Genomic DNA, 18,356 nt, shown 5'->3' on the forward strand with positions numbered 1-18,356 from the left:
TAAATGGTAAAGCTGTTGAGTCGGCAACTGTACACTTTTATGCAATTATTTACACTATGGCTTCATCTATAAAAGTGGCAATAGACTCTTTACAAATTGCTTTAATTCATTCTTAATGTCTCTTGGTTGCTTAAAATTAGTATTGAATGCAAAAAAAAAAAAAAAAAAAAAAAAAAAATATATATATATATATTTTTTTTTTCTTTTTTTTTTTTTTTTTTACATGATCCAGATTATTAATACACAATTTTAAAATGAAAAAATGGTATGCAGATTGAAAAAGTTGCAATTTATAAATATAAGTTGACTTTTTAAATAAACCATATTTAATATATAAACCAACATTAGGATTATATTTTTGTTAAGTCTCTTCTTTGCAGCTCGCAAACGTTTAGTTGAGAAACACTTCCATCAATTTTGGATTACAGAGATAAATTTGATATGCACACACCTTGAGAAAATGCCATTGTTTATCATAACGCCTTAAGGTTTGTTACTGGTTCAAGTGCACGGACGCATCACTTTGATTTATATAAAATGACAGAATGGACTTCATTACAGTTAAGGAGAAAACAACATACCTTTATTTTAATTTTTAAAGATTTAGTTGGTAAATTGCCACAGTATATGTCTAATTTGTTAAGAGTACTGTTCAAATACGTACAACATCAGATCAGCAGGTTGATCTGCATTCTCTGCGTATGCTCCATATACATAAAATGCGCTTCAAGATGTACTACATATGAAATCTGTACCATCTGTCGCTACATATATAAAAAAAAATATATAATTTTTAAAACTGGCAATTTAAAACACTTGAAAAAGTCAAGTGTGAGGTGTTTCACAATATAACTATTGTACAGCTTTTTTACTTTAAAAATAATTATTATAATTGCGCAAAAAGGTGAGTAAACGATTTCACCCTACAAATTAAATCCTGAAATAAGAAAAAATAAAAAAAAAAACAAGAAAAAAAAAACATTAGTAGTACTGGTAGCTCATCAACTAGTTTCTATACTGTAATTAACATGATCATCACAAACATTTTAGTGAATTAGAAATCCATATGTAAAAAAGTAAAATATAAAATCCCATTTTTTGTTCTGTAAATTCTCTACCTGATTCTGATAGATTGATCATGCTGTAAAGTTATATATTTCTGTAACTATAATACATTTAATGAATGGTTTGAATATTTTATTGACATGTTCATGACCCACCCAGACACTTTATGGTTTCAAGATGCAAAAATGTAAACAAAAAATTTACTTTGTGAATTATCATGTACTGAAATGACATCCCATACTGTGACACAAACAATTAATCAGACACTCAAAAAGGGAATCATAATCATTTTCTGTTAACATATTCAATCACACTACACTAACTGACAAAAGTCTTGTCATCGATCCCAGTTGTAAGAGCAACAAATAATAATTTGACTTCTAGTTGATCATTTTTCTGATGAATCCTCTGTTGAACTGCAACCCAACCATCACAAATACTGCAGAAGAATTATTGGAACCTGCATGGACCCAAGGTTCTCACAGAAATCAGTCAAGTTTGTTGAAGAAAAAATCATAGTTTGGCGTCAGCATGGGGACGTGCAAGAAATCTGCAGGATGGATGGCAACATCAACAGTCTGAGGTATCAAGACATTTGTGCTGCCCATTACATTACAAACCACAGAAGAGGACACATTTTTCAGCAGGATCGTGCTCCTTCTCATGCTTCAGTGTCCACATCAAAGTTCCTGAAAGCAAAAAAGGTCAAGGTGCTCCAGGATTGGCCAGCCCAGTCTCCAGGCATGAACATTATTGAGCAATTTGGGGTAAGATGAAGGAGGAAGCATTAAAGGTGAATCTATAAAATCTTGATGAACTCTGGGAGTCCTGCAAGAACGCTTTCTTTGCTGTTTCAGATGACTTTATTAATAATTTATTTAAGTCATTCAGAGATGTATGGATGCAGTCCTCCAAGCTCTTAGGTGTCATACACAATATTAATTATTTTTTCATTGCACCATGATATTAGATTCTATACTTTACATTCTTTCTGTTAAGTGACAAGACTTTTGTCTAATCAAAGTCACCTTACTGTCCTAATTAAATAATAAAAGTTCAAGGCATGATCATATTTTATTTTGCTAAAATAAGCATAATCTAGAGGCCTTTGTCATATTAATTACTTCTTTTACCAAATGATCAACTATAAGTCAAGTTATTATTTGTTTTTGCTAAAACTTGGATAGATGACAAGATTTTTGTTAGGTATTATAATATCTATTCATTAACACATTTTCACACAGTAAGCTATGAAATATTGTCATTTGCTCAGAGATGACTCAAAATATCCTACAGCCTGTGTTCCAAACAAAAATAAAATCATACAGTTTTAGAAGCACATGGGAACATACCCAAATAAACCCTTTTTTATGTTTTTTATTTTCAGGTGAACTATTCCTGTAGGAGAGGCTCCAGTGAAATGTCACAGCTAAAGGTTGTGTGAAAAGATTGTATCAATACCTGGCAGGCATGTGGTCGGGCAGGCTGTCCATTCGCTGAAAGGAGTCACAATGCAATCTTTCTCACAGGGCAGTAAACAGGGCTGAATGGTGTCTGGACGGGCAGATTCTGGACACCTAAGACACACACGCACACACATGTGGAGAACAGAAAGAAGAAGCAATTTTTGTCATGATGGCTGATAAGCTGTCTTGATTCACACTGCAGTTGCTCTGTCCTTGACCTTCTAGCATGAGCACAGATATGATCGTAAGTACAGCTTGATTTACTGTACCTCACAAACCCAGACATGATCATGTACAGATACAACACAGTTATGGTGATGCTATCGGAGACACAGAGGATCTCCACCACACTGGAGGGGAAGCTGATGTAATATTTATTGCTTCTTACCAGCAGCTGATTGTATCTGAGCGTGGATACGGTAAAGGTGAGTTATTTCGGTATGAGTGACGGGGGGCCTATGTCAACCTTTATGTTTCTTAAGAAAGAGAGTGAGACAGATAAAAAGAGAATGCCCACACAGCTTTCTAAACTGTACTGCCTGGTTTAATGTAAGAGTGGTCTAAAGGCATTTAGTAGCATATTTGTCACATAATAATAAATTATGTCACACAATTGAATTTTAAATTACGTAATTTGTTTATTATTACTATAATTATTGTAGTTGTTATTTTATTATTATTATTATTACTAATATTATTATTGTAGTTGTTATTGTATTACTATTGTTATTATTATTATCATTATTAATATTATTACTACTAATATTATTATTGCTGTTGTTGTCATTGCTATAATTATTTTTACTATTAATAGCATTTTATTGTATTTATTTATCTATACTAAATGGTATTAAACTGGTTAAAAGAATAAAACTATTATTTATATGTTAAATGTTTTTTTTTTCTGTTATTATTTTAGAATTTTTACACAATGTCCAAAGTGTAACAAAATGACAGTGACAGGACAAAAACACAGATAATTAAGGAATATAAATAAAGTAAAAAGAGATTAAAAGTTATACAAACAGAGAAAAGTATGTGCAGTTGTAGTATATATTTAGAATTAAACTGAATTACAGAGACATCTTTGTTAATGGTGTAATACCATAAATCTAAATTCTCTATTTGTATACACCCCTCAAGCACGAAATAATGAAAACCTGTAACCAAGTGTATTTGAACTGCCATTCAAAGGGTTGGCAGTTAAAGAGGTTTAACATGGATTAATTAGACTATAAACCTTTCCATTTTTGTTGGAGTGCAGTAAGTGCTCTATTCTGTCCTTCTGAATGGCTGTATGTTGAGTCTGGTGCAAACAGCCAAATCACATAGTAGCATATTGTTAGGACAAAGGGTTACAATGTATCCTGCTCACTTAATGTTTGCGCTTGTAATGTTAATGTTATTTGCTAATTACTAACCACCTCATGTGGAACTCTGACTCTGTTTCTCATTTTGGAGACTGCTTGTTTATCTGAAAAAAGAGGTCGCATTTTGGTCACGGACGCATACTTTGAGAGCCTTTATTACTGAATAAAGAAAATATTTAGTTTTCCACAAAGCTGAAATATAATTGGCTAAACTGGCAGTGGTCAGGTTAAATGACTAAAACAAAGCAAAATATCTGACTTTAGCATTGTTTTTCAGATAAAAAAAGAATGCTCACTTAGCATGTTCCTAAATATCTGCAAACATGTTATAGTATTTGTATTCTTTAGATGATAAAAAAACATACATATAGCACCTTTAATTAGATTTTTGTTTTCTTTTAACTTTTTTTTTTTTTTTTTTTACAAATTTTATTACTGTTACATTTGTGTAAAACACTAGGCGTATTTATAAAACACATCAAAAACAGCACTATTAAAAAAAATAATTAAACTGTTTAAAAGTGAATTTGAAATAAGAATCTTTGTGTCTTTGACTGCCCCTCTACCAAACCATGTTTTTCTGTCTTAAATAATGACTGTTAAAATGATTTAAAGAATGACTTTACACTCACAGCATTGTTGGTTTACAAAAAAAAAAAAAAAAAAAAAAAAAAAATTAATTAATTAAACATCCTGTAGCACTACTACACTTGATTTTGGTTTTATTGTAAAAAAAGAAAGAAAGGCAAGAAAACAAGAACACATTTTAAAAGAGAATATGAAATATTTTTTTGGCATACTTTAAAAATTGTGATTTAGCAATCAAACATGTTTTATAAGTCTTACACTTCATATTATCTAATTTTTCATAGTATATCTCCTAAGCCTGTTACTTTTACCATATTTAAACATATCAACCATTTGGTAGAAGCTGATATTTTAGAAATTATGTGTTGAAAAAAACGCATTGATTGTCTTAACTAGTGACATTAGGAGTTAAGAAAAGCAATCCAAACATTGTTTTTTTTTTTTTTCTTGGTGGGGTAGTTTAAGGGTTTAAGATCATCATTAAAGATGTTGCTACTGTCACTTTTGACCAATACCTTTTAAATTTTAACATTTCTTCAAAACTTTTATTATAATTCTACTAAAATAACAGAAATGCAATCAGCTTGTGTGGGCAAAATACGTACTTTTCCGCGGTAATGTACCTGTTTAAAGCTTTCACCACCCTCTTCAATATCACTTTCTTCTAAAATATCAAAAGATATAAATCTTCAATCAATATTTCATGCACACACTAATATATCTGGCAAACAGCTGTAGAAAGAATAATGACATTCACTTTGGTGAACACAAAAAACCAGATGGTCAAATTTCACAAAGCAAAACCCTTTTGGGTGAAACAAGACCCATTATTTAGCGATGATAACTGACTGCCTGTACATGATATCTTTTCCCAGTACACTGTTAGAAGGATGAAACAAAAATCACAATTGGAGACTCACAGACGTTATGGGATCTTGGGGTCAGAACAATAACTGAAAGAAAGGCTTTCTCAACAGCATCAACAACAATAAATAAATAAATTCAGAAATAAATTACTGATATATTTCAAAAACTCAAGTTTGTTCACAATTTTTTATCATTATTATTATTATTTTAAGCAAAAGATGAAGAGGCTAAACAAAATCATATTATGTTATGTTTATTAAGGGTTCTAATCTAAGTAGAGGGCACTGTACAGTGTGTGTGGGCTTCTGTTTGAGAGCCTGTCATTTCTTGAGAAGGTCTATCCCTATGAGCTGGATTCTGGACATTTCATTTGCAGGCTCTGCTCACTTTCCCAGCATGCAGCAGCTCTAAAGACAGGCCGAGGGACTCAGCGGGGCTCGGCCGGCTACAGGCTTTGGAGACCAGCAAACAGGACACATCAAAGCAGGGGACAAGAGAGAACAGAGGCATGAATCATCTGTTTCTCTCTCACTTTTGTGCTCTGTGGAGCAGAATGTCATTATGGAGGGCAATCACCCAAAGGCAATGATGCTAAGGAGCTTAAGGGGAGGAACAAAGGAGTGGGTGGAGGATAAATGCAAGAAATCAGTTGAAAGAACACAGTAGAGAAGACAACAGACTGACTGTCTTTTTTTGTTAGTGTTTCTTTATGGAAACAATGCACTCTGCTTTTATTGTTGCACCATTAATTTTGATTGGGTGAAGAATGTTTGTAGCTGGGATATGAGGATGTATTAAGTACAAGAGATGTGATGTTAGTTAAATTCCCAAAAACTGTAAGCACTGTGCTCATAAATAATTTCCCAGCTTATAAATAATACATTATTTATAACTACTGTCGTAATTGAGATTCCATCCTAGAATAATTAGTTTAATAACACCTTTTCATTATTATTATTATTATTATTACCATTACTAATAAATAATAATTTGTATTTAGTTTATCATATTGGTCCTTTTTCATATTTTATTTAACCTTTACAAGATTTTTTTTAACAATCATGCACAAAATAAGTACTGATACATAATGATAGAATCGATAATGCACCCACCCACTTTCCCCTTTAAAATCTATAAATTAGCCAAATATGTGAATTAAAGCGATTCTATCTATTAAACAGACCACTGATAGAGAAGGCAGGAAATGATGTGGTATAACAGAGTGTGTGGAGATCAGCAGAAGAGAGAGAATACAGTAAATGATGTAGAATGAGGGGGAAATATGATTAGGGAGCCTGATTTTGCTTGAAGCTTAAATAGAAGCATCGCACATTTCACTATATATGAAATTTGTCATGTCACATCTCTACATAACCTGTTTTCCCATCTTCCTGATGCACGCATTTCAGGAGAAATGTATATTAATAATACAATTAAAATAATTAGTAACAATAGTATTATTATTGTTAGTTTTTAATATATCTATACGCTAGTATGCTCCAAAACAGTGACAAAATTAGCATTTAAAAGATATAAAACTGATATAAAGATGTAAAGCTTGTAGTTTCCCAGCAGGCATACAACATCATAGGACATTAACATTAGGATAGATGTAGTTCATGACTGGTGAGGCAGTGGCGCGGTAGGTAGTGCTGCTCAGTTGGCGTTTCTGTGTGGAGTTTGCATGTTCTCCCTGCCTTCGCTTGGGTTTCCTCCGGGTGCTCCGGTTTCCCCTAGAGTCCAAAGACATGCGGTACAGGTGAATTGGGTAGGCTAAATTGTCTGTAGTGTATGAGTGTGTGTGTGAATGTGTGTGTGTGGATGTTTCCCAAAGATGGGTTGAGGCAGGAAGGGCATCCGCTGCGTAAAAACTTGCTGGATAAGTTGGCGGTTCATTCCGCTGTGGCGACCCCAGATTAATAAAGGGACTAAGCCGAACAAGAAAATGAATGAATGAATGAGTTCATCACTTCTGGTGACCAAAATTCTATGGAAAACGTTATTTGACGTCCAATAATGATGTCAAATGACAATGATATTTGGTTGTTGTTAAGCTGTGTTGGAAAGTGACAAAAATCCAATGTCTAATAGAAGTCATAGTGGTATAATGTCCACACAACATTAAGGTGTAACATGATTACACGTTGATATTTAGTTAATTTTAAGTTGATTTTTGGTTGGACATTAGAGATTAACATCAGCCTGACGTTGCATTCTGACGTCAATTTGATTTTCATTTCCAAACAAAATCTAATGTCCCCAGGATGTAGGGGGTACAACGTCAATTCACTTGTTAAGTTTGACGTCATGCGAATTGGCTTCCGTTTCCAAGCGCTATATAAAACTGTATAGGAATGGTAATAATAAATATTTACAAAGCGATGTAATACTTTTGAAAATCATGATCACAATATATATGTCCATGCCTAATATAAGAACAAAAAGAGAGAAAAAATATATATATACAATTTAGAAATTGTTAAAAATTTTGTGTTTGTGATGTAGCAAGTTCAGAGAGTGTTGTGTACACCATGATTTTCTATAAAAATCACTTTAAGGTGTGATATGACTAAAAAGTGATGAAAAACAATTATGTTCTCAATTCAAATGAGTAGCGGCTTGGACCTGGTAACAGTACTTCATACGACTATTCCACTTTACAGATGGATATGACGTTGTGTTGACGTCCTGTGCCTGCAGGGTTGTTGCTTACGCATATACAGTATGAAGCAAATTTTTTTTTTACGTTACCTCAAACTACAGTTTCTCATCAAATCATAGCCAATCAAATGCTCAGTAGTATCTGACATGCTCCGCCACCATTAGGATGCTTCTTATTGGCTTTTCATTTGATGCACTTGAGCTCAATCGCTCTCACTTGCAGAACAGAAATAAAAACAAAACGCTATTGCCTGATTATTAAAAAGAGAAGCTACACTATGTCCCACCCTGTTTGTGTGTTTCGGTTGAGATTACATCAAACATAGAATAAAAAATGCATATTTCAAAGCACTTCATGAGACCTTTCATAAAGAACTAGCAGATCTAGCAGAGATAGGGAAGTTAAACAAACATCTCCATGTTGGATGATTTCTTATGAGGGTGTTTAAATAGCTCAAACTATGCTGTGTTAAATAAAGTGGAGTTGTCGGAACACACTTTGCATATATCGCCTTCTGCTAATATTGGCACCCTTGGCAAATATGTGCAAAGAAGGCTGTGGGAAAAAATAATAACTTTTTTATTGTTTAATATTTTACTCAAAATATTTACCAAAAGAAAAGACCCCTGAATTTAATTTTGAAAGAGAGCAGAGGTTTTGCTTTTTCTTGAAAGCCTTTCAAACTTAGTAGTGCTGAAGTAGGAGATGGCAGGTTGTAGTTTTTGGGACTTTCTGATCCAATGACTCTCAGCTAATTTATGCAGTTCTCCAGCAGCGATTTTAGGAGATTTTTTCATTCTCGTGGTGCATTGGGACAAGATAGACTCTAGTACTTCTCCAGACTGATTCATAACACTTCCAGCTGAGTGAACACTTCTCTACTGTCCTGATGGTGGAAATGGTTTCAGTGTTCAGTGTTCCTGGTATTTTTTTAAGTCCTTTTTCATTTTGTAAAGCTTAACAACCTGTTGCTGCAAATGCTGTTTTTTTTATTTTTTATTCATTATAAAGAATAAGTGAGTTTGGCGTTTGAGCTTCTTCATATTTGCATTGTTATAATAATGGTGATTGTTAACGATGTATGTAAAAAGATAAAGATAAAAGGTGGTATACTTTTATATTATATTTTGCTCAAATATTAAGGTTCTTAGGGCTGCCAATTACTGTGTCACGCATATATTTAACAAAGGCTTTTTTTTTTTTTTTTTTGATTAGTTTTATCGGAAACATCAGTGAGAGCTTTATTCGGCAAGGAACTTATTTTGTGGTTTACTGCTACTCATGGTCCATACAAACCTATCAATACAAGAGGGCACAAAAGGTATTTACAGTGGGTGAAACTTTAAAAGGAGCATTACTGCCACGAGTGACACTGTCGCCGCACTAAAGGAGTAAGAATGTGTTTTTAGGTATAAAGGCAGTTAGCGACTTTGCTGCCAGGGGGCACAAAGAGACAAAATGCGAACTGATATAAATATACAGTAGCTGTAAATACCCTGTTACTTGTAAATGAAGGTAAAATAATGAAACAAAGCATTATAATTCCTTCATTAACCATTAAAAAAACTTGTTAACAAACTGTATTATCATTGTAAACTTGTGAAGTGAAATGAGGATTAACATTAAAAAGTAAATTTAAAGAAATATAAGACAACTAAAATTAATGTACAAACATTCATATAAATAAGTAGGAGTAAATAAATACATAAATAAATAAATAAATATAAACAACTTTTTTTTTTTTTTTTTTTTAGCGGGAGCTGTGCCCCAGCAGAGCTTTATGTCTAGCAATGCCCTTGGAGTATACAGTGTTTCTTATTTTAAAAACATAGGACTAAGACAGTCAATAAATAAGCTTTTTCATTTCCAGTTTCGTTGGTGATTATATTTTACTATTTAATTTTATGTTTCAAGTATTGTACGTAAATAATAAATTAATAACTAAATAGGCCTAAATAATTATTTATTTAAAGACAATACCAACGAAACTCGCAGAAATGGTCCGGTGCATGGTCTAAAGAAATCTTAAGTTTAATGCTACTTGATCAAAAGCATAAAAATAAATTGACCTCCTTCAAGCAGATCACTAAAATTATGATAAAAATAATTTTGCCACAGGACGTAAATTAAGTTAAACACATTTATTTTTTATTTTAGTTTTGGTTCAGTTTCATTTTCAAAATGTCAATGTTCTCCTTCAAATTATAATATATATATATATATATATATATATATATATATATATATATATATATATATATATATATATATATATATATATATATATATATATATATATATATATAATTATTTTATTATTTTTTTTTTTTACTTTTTAAACTATTAATGGCTCAGTATATTTTGTGTATCTTTTTATATTACAAAAAAAAAGTGTTAGTACTGTATTGTTTATGACCATAACCTAAACAAGTAGCAACTGATGTGCTATAGCTATTCAAGGTGGCCTGAGAGAGGAAAACTGTTTTTATGCCTAGATGATATAGTAATATATTTTGTAATATTTGTGTTTAATATTATGAGTGAAGAATCAAAAGAACAAACAATAAAGATATTTTTTTACAGTCATCTTTGCTCACATTTACAGAAGGTGCCAATATTAGTGTATTAAACATGATGACACTTTATACAGGACATAATGCTCTGCTCTCACTGCTTCCAGCACATCCGGCAGGGCTTGAGGGATATGATATGTGTGTGACACAAACACATAAATTTACCCCCTTCATCAAACACATGCATGCCATACAGCGTACCATCTGTGATTTATGTTTCAGTACATCTGTGAGGGAGCATGTGTGTGAGTATGTCAACAGATCACTATAAACCGGAGTGTGATTTGTTCTCTCCAGACTGCAAAGCAGCTTAGATTACCAATTCATTTGTAAACACAGCGGTATTTGACACCTCTTTCTCCTTAACACACACTTTGCCTTTCAAGCTCTCGCAAATGCTCTCCCACTGTGAACTCAATGGTGGGGTTACAATGCAAAAACATCATTTTCTGAGGGGAAATTTATACGACAAAGGTGTCAAAATGATCCCTGCTCACATAAAGCCACTAACATGACTGAAATGTTGTATTACGTTTGTAAAAAAAATGAAAGACAACATGCCTGCACACATATACTCCCTATAGTGTGAAACTGTCATTTTGTTTGTCAATGTCTATGGATTCAATATGTACTAAAACTCATTTTAACAAGTGATGAAAAGAGAACTGGATAACCATACTCCAGTAATAGTATCATTACTTGCCAAATAATGTAGTGCAATAAGAGTAAAAGTATCTGTTCTATACTGCTCAATGTATGAGTAAAATGTAGCCCTTAAAAAAGTAAACTATTTGCCATTTCTGAAAATGTGAGAACACATAGCATTCATTTATAGACCTATAATAAGATGACAGAAAGCAGGTTGTTTTTTTACAGGCTGAGCAAAATCTGTGTAACCTAAAAATCTAAGTGAGGTAAAAATCTAGCTGTGTGGATATGTTAACACTTAGAATATGCATTTTGAACCCGACTAACAATCTAAGAATGTCCAGCAGTCCCTGCTGCTAACCAAGCATTGATAAAATACATGCAATAATGCATGTATTTGAAAATGGAAATTTACATTAATTATCTCAGCTGTACTTTGATATTTATTCCAAAGCTATTTACTTAATAAAATCAATGTCATGAAAGCATTTCTCACACATCTTTAAATAAATGTGTTTATTTTTTTATAATAAATATTCTTTATAATGAACATCACAATGTTTTCTTGTAGTAAAACTTTTTTTTTTTCATTATCCTTAATACTGTTGCATTAACTGAATGATGGAAAACTTATTTTTCTTTTTTCTTCAGAATTATATTGTAAAATAGAACAAACACCTTTGTGGCTTATCTGTTTTTTTTATTTCTAAAAAAAATCTATAGCATTAATATAGCATAATACATTGTCAGATAATAGAAATGCATTAAACCTTAAGTCTTTGTGTTTTAGGCTAATGTTGTAGGACAAAAAAAAAACATTATTAAATACAAAAGAAGTCTTAAAATGCAAGATAATTTTTATAAACAAATATGCACTGCCCACTTAACCAACCAACCAACCAACCAACCAATCAACCAACCAACCAACTTACTGTTGCAATCAATCAAATAACCTAGCAACCAACCAACCAATCTAGCAACCAAAAAACCTAGCAACAAACCAGCCAGCCAGCCAGCCAACCAGCCAACCAACCAACCTATATATATATATAGGTGTTTATAGCGATAGTCCCCTACCCCACCCAAGTTGTTTCAAACCTTTATATATTTTTTCTTCTGTTAAACACAAAATAAGATGTTTTGAAGATTGCTAAAAACCTCTATTTTTCATAGTAAAAAAACAAATACTAAGGAAGTCAGTGGTTACAGGTTGTCAGCATTCTTCAAAATCTTCAAAACAGAAAAAAAGAAAATTTCAAAGGTTTGAAACAAGCAAAGGGTGAGTACATGTTTATTTTTGGTTGAACTATGCCTTTAAGTACCTAAACAAGTGAGATATTTTATGTTTGGTTTTTTATTTTTGGCATAATATAAACAGGTGGTCTGAGGTGACAACTAAGCTTTTGGCAATCTTGCTTTTCAGGTAAATGCATCTAGTTTTAAGCATTCTTTTACTGAAATGAGAAAAACTGTTAGAGTCAGCATCCTCTCGAAGTTACAGTCAAGCTGAAGCCAATAACCAGGCCAGTGAAATACACCAGCCCATAAACTCACTTTACGCCACGTCATTAATATAAAAGAAAGAAATGGATAAACGGCTGCATTATTTATGAGTCCCTTTTCCTAATGCACAACACAATATCTTCTACATGCTATGCAATAGAACATTTTATCTTACCCAAAGCGCCATTACGGCACTCTCACAGGAAACATTTATCAAGGAAAGACCTGCGGCAACATCAACTTCTCGCAAAGGAAACAGAAAAACAGTCACAGCCACACACAGCTCAAGACTGAGAATATTGGCAAACTCAATGTATAAGATATGATTTCAGCAAAAGTAAACCAGGCGCTCTTCTCTAGTGAAAAGGTCAGATGAATGCGAATAGCTCTTCAGAAGCGCTTTCAGTCTTTAACTGTACATCTCATTCATGCTGTTTAAAAGTGTCAACAGATGCAGCAGGCGCCGCCAATATCTTTGAGTTTCAGCTTCTGTTGCTAAAGCGATGCTATTTGAATGGGAAACTATCAAAGTGGGTTTTCAAACGTGTGCAACTGTGTAGAAGTGATATGCAAAACTCACGCATTTGCTCAACAGCATGGTACGTTCAAAGACGCATCCCAGAGCAGAAGCGTCTAATTACATCTGCTTTCGTTTAATGCACAGATCAAACTAAATGTACAAATATTTCAAAATTTAGCAGAGGGAATACTATATATAGTGTATACTGTACAGACCTGGGGGAGAAAACGATGGAAATGTTAAAGCTATAAAAATGGATGCTATAAAGAAAATAGGTCGGATTCAAGAATGCTGTAAAACTGAAAGTTTACAAACACACTCAAACACAACAATTCACTCTTGTTCTCTATTCTAATTGGCTGAGAGGTCTTTCCAGTCATGCAATATTAAACAGTATCATACAGTATATATCACTCCGCCTGAAGCAAATCTCAGAAGTGTCATGGTGGAGAGCCAAACTCGCTGATGTTTTACAAATACTACTGCTGTTGTGTCATGTTAGACTTTAAATATGTGGTTTATTTATACCGATAGCACCTTTTCAATGATTATTTTTTAAAGATGTTAGCTCTAGGCTGTTTATTTCTCACGTACTCTGCTGTGAGTAGCCTTACCTTGAACACTTATTCTGAAATCTACCACTGGCTTTGATGCATGTTTCAAAGCTCGTTAAACATGATGTATAATTCATTTTAGGTAAATCTAATGGTAAACTTCTAGGTTCATCAATTACTTATTTGTTCTAAAGCAAGTAGATTTCAATACGTGTAAAGTTTTGTAATATAAATTAAATGCTATGTCAAAAAAGCTGACTTTCTTGTTTGGCTTAATTCTCTTAGCATTATTTATAATGGCTAACATTGTTAATGAAGCATTGCTGCTGGATGTCAATGTGGCGCAGTGGGTAGCACGATCGCCTCACAGCAAGAGCTCACTGGTTTGAACCTTGGCTGTGTCATCTGCCATTTCTTTGTTGAGTTTGCATGTTCTCTCCGTGTTCGTGTAGGTTTCCTCCGTATGCTCCGGTTTACCCAAAAGACATGCAGTACAGGTGAATTGGGTAAGCTTAAATTGTCTGTAGTGTATGCGTGTGAATCAGAGTGTATGGATGTTTCCCAGTGATGGGTTGCAGTTGAAAAGGGCATCGGCTGTGTAAAACATATGCTGGATAAGTTGGCGGTTCATTCCGCTGTGGCAACCCCAGATTAATAAAGGGACTAAGCCGAAAAGAAAATGAATTAATTACTTAATGCATTGCATCAACAAACATATATTTCATATAAATAATAGACACATGTAAAAACACTGTTCAGTATTTATAAAGGGTGACACAGTGGCTAAGTGGTTAGCACACTGCAAGAAGGTCGCTGCTTCAAATAACGACTGGACCAGTTCCCCCACAGTCCAAAGACATGTGGCATAAGTGAATTGAATGAACTAAATTGGCCGTAGTGTATCAGTGTGTGTAAATGCGAGAGTGTATGGGTGTTTCCCAGTACTGGGTTTTGAATAGAAGGGCATCCTCTGCTTAAAAAAAATATGCCAGATTAGTTGGCGGTTCATGTCGGTGTGGCGACCCCTGATAAACAAGGCATTAAGCCAAATAAATAGTATAGATAAATAGTCTGAGTTTGTGGGCATTGTTATGCCATTGAATGGTGGCAATAAATGCTTTATGAGCAATAAAAATAAGGTTATTAACAAGGTATTTACTATTAAGATGCCAAAAAAAAAAAAAAAAAAACTACATTGACCAGCATTTTCAAGAAATCCCCATACAAGTTAAAAGGATGCCAAAATATTGCTTTCCTCAGTAAGCTCTCAAACATGTTTTGATTTAAAGTTGAAACTAATCTGGAGAATAAACGTAGATGCAGGCAAGCAATAATGATAAAGAAAACAAAGAATAAAGAAATGATATTCACACAGCTACATAAACCTTTCCTTAATGCAATATTGTTGTATGATAGATATATTTGTTCAGACAGTGTATAGGTTAAATTATGTTGGTTGCCATGGTACAACAATACTAAGAGACATAAGATAGTAGTAAGCATGATTTATGAACAATACCAGCCCATGCCTACAATACATATGCTATATCAAAAACTATTTCCTTGTTTACTCATTCGTGTGTAGGGAATACCATATGTGAGTATAATGAGAGAATGTCAATGCAAATATTGACACTACTTCATATGCGTGTGATACAGTATTACAGTCAGTGCATCCAGAATCCAGAAGGGAAAATAAAACTAAACATTTACAATATGTTCTGACTAAGATAAACCTATAATTTAAACGTGACACATGGCAGGCTTTTGAGATTGTTGGCTTTTTGCTTAAAAAGTGTTTTTCCAATTGAATGTAAAGAAAACATCTAAAATACAAATCTTTCTCTTGATGCACTTTTAGATTTAAGTTGATTTAAATTACAAAACATTTCCAAACAATTCTTTTTCTACTTGTTTGAATTACGGTTGGCAACACAACATGGCGTCTTTTGGAACACCGTAACAGGTAAAAGGAGTCTTTAAAGCTATATCGTGCACATTAATGAAGTTGCATCTGATTGACAATACAGCGTGCTGATTCATCTTTCTCATGAATTCATGAACAGATGTGCTGAAAACTCAAGGATTTCATTGCTGTGACATCGCTTTTAAAAGAACGAATTTGCTCTAAACATCTCAAAAACAACCACTTTTTAGTTAAATTTATGTGTCCTAATAGTGTTTTTAGCAATGAGGAACTGTCAACATCTCAAAAATTGTGTTTTGTTGTTTCATTACCCTTTAAATATGGTTTATCAAGGCGTGTTGCTTGTTCTGCACTGAGCCATAAATCTCCACTTTAGCAGCCCTTCCATAGACCAATCTTTACATTTTATTAGTAGAGTTTTACAGAGAGATGAGTTCTTGCATAATTTGTCTTATTATTTACAATATTATTACCCCAATATAGGGATTTTATTTCTCCCTGGCTTTTGCAGAATTTGCTGAAATGTAAAGTGATAAAAAATCCTGTTAAATTAATAATATATTTTTATAATTTATTTTTAAAATCTTTTTTATTTTATATTTGTTATGTTTGCAAATCCGTGCATATTTATTAAAATAATGTCACATTTGTAAACTGAAATGTGCCATTTTACAAAAATTGTAATATAATATACAAAAACAAAAATTCTTGTTTAAATCAATCAACTGCACTAAAAAGACTTTTGCTGCTTGTTCAAACTACTTATTTACAAATGACTTGAAACAACACAACTTTTAGATTGCTTTTTGGGACAAGTTTGTTGTTTTATTTATTTAATTAACTTAAATATGTAAAAATTATTAAGTTCACTAAATAGATTTTTGTTGGGACAACTTAAAGGAATTGTGTGGAACTTTTTACAGTGTGGGAAGCAGGGGCGGACTGGCCATCTGGCAGACCGGGCACTTTCCCGGTGGGCCGACGTACTTTTTGGGCCTGGCTGATAATCGTCTTATGATCTGATCGGCCCATAAAAGGCTTAGCAGCCTATCGTTTTTTTTCTGCCTTATTAATTGACGCTGCTGTGATCTGTGACTCTCTGAAAGTAGATGCTTTTTTTCACGGACAGACAGACCGGGCCGGCCCATGTGACACTCTGCAGCCCATTGGCTCTTTTCGGTATTGACATTGGGCTGGCCCAATCACAAACTCCTATTTTGGACCCTGTGTGAGCGTGCGTCGTCTGTGTGTATTTGTCAAAGAGAAGAAACGCAAGGGAGGCGCAGAGAAATCGCGAGAAATACACCGGCGTTTCATTTAGCGGTTCTGAAAAGTTCTCCGGTCATTCTAGTACACAGCAAAAAACGCAAATCACATGAAAATTACGTGCAGCCAGTAAATCAGCGGGTGAGCATAAACCCCAGGTGAGAGTATAGTGCATGTCAGACAGTTCATCTGCTGGATCTCATCTCACTATAGTTGTTAAACGTGATATTGAATTCATCTTATTGTCTCTATCTAACTATTCTTATGTCTTTTGAATCACTTGTTCTCAGTTAACTGTTTTGGCTGAGTGCAAAGATAAGCTAATACATTAATTTATGTAACCACATACTCTGATTCTGCACATTGATTGCTTACCTTTATCGTTTAGATTTATTGTACGTTATACTGTTATAATGGCCATTATTGGTTATTAAAACTGATATACAGCAAAAGAGACAGGGTAAAGTTCATTTTTTTCAATGAAAATGAAAGGAGGCAGTTATATTTAAGCCCTGTTTTGTTATAAATATGCAGAGTGAAGATGACGCTCATATAAATATGCCGCTACACGAGGCTGTTTGGTGTCTGTTAATCATAATATCAAAATGAAATAAATTTGACTTATATTATGCTTTCATTGTTTAGATAGTGAAACAGCAAGCAGGATGAGGTGAAAGAGGTTAAAATGTAACACTGTTCCCTATGAAGATTTACCCATGCATTAGCAGGCAGTTATTGTTATGTTTATTATTGAATATAGGCTGAGTGAATAGTGTATTGGATAAGCTAAATTGGCTGTAGTGTATGAGTGTGTGTGTGTGGGTGATTTCCAATATTGGGTTGTGGCTGGAAAGGCATCTGCTGCATAAAACATGCTGGAATAGTTGGCAGTTCATTCCACTGCGGCAACCCCTGATAAATAAGGGACTTATGCGAAGAAAAATAAATTAATGAATAGTGTATTTTTTAGAACTCAACAAATATCTTTATGGACAGCATACAGAAATTAAATTGAGATTAAAGTTTGTATTTATTTATTTATTTATTTATTTATTTATTTATTTATTTATTTATTTATTTATTTGGCTTTTGTGTTTTATAGAATGAGTTGATAAAAATATTGGACGTGCATAGATAGATAGCATTTTGATTGAATTTAGTGGGCAAAATGCCAGGGCCGATTTTTTGCCCCAGTCCAACCCTGGTGGGAAGTATCATAACTTAAATGACCATGTCAAATAATGCCTGAAATGATAGGCTTTCTTTTCTTTTCTTTTTACAGTTCAATATACAAACTAATCTGGGGTGCGTTTCCCAAACAACCACATAACTCGGAGCTGAACTACC

At 33.3% G+C, this 18,356-nt stretch overlaps 1 protein-coding gene across 4 annotated transcripts in view; it reads right to left on the reverse strand.

The window, feature by feature from the left end:
- The window catches only part of thsd7ba (thrombospondin, type I, domain containing 7Ba), a 402,275-nt gene that overhangs the window by 114,196 nt on the left and 269,723 nt on the right, over positions 1–18,356 (reverse strand). For all 4 annotated transcript variants that reach the window (XM_073912504.1, XM_073912505.1, XM_009304519.5 and 1 more), the window contains one exon: positions 2,527–2,642. In XM_073912504.1, coding sequence (XP_073768605.1) covers positions 2,527–2,642 — 116 coding nt within the window. The remainder of the gene's footprint in view (positions 1–2,526; positions 2,643–18,356) is intronic.

The sequence above is a fragment of the Danio rerio genome, chromosome 9 (genome assembly GCF_049306965.1).
Source record: "Danio rerio strain Tuebingen ecotype United States chromosome 9, GRCz12tu, whole genome shotgun sequence".
Classification (NCBI taxonomy): Eukaryota; Metazoa; Chordata; class Actinopteri; order Cypriniformes; family Danionidae; genus Danio; species Danio rerio.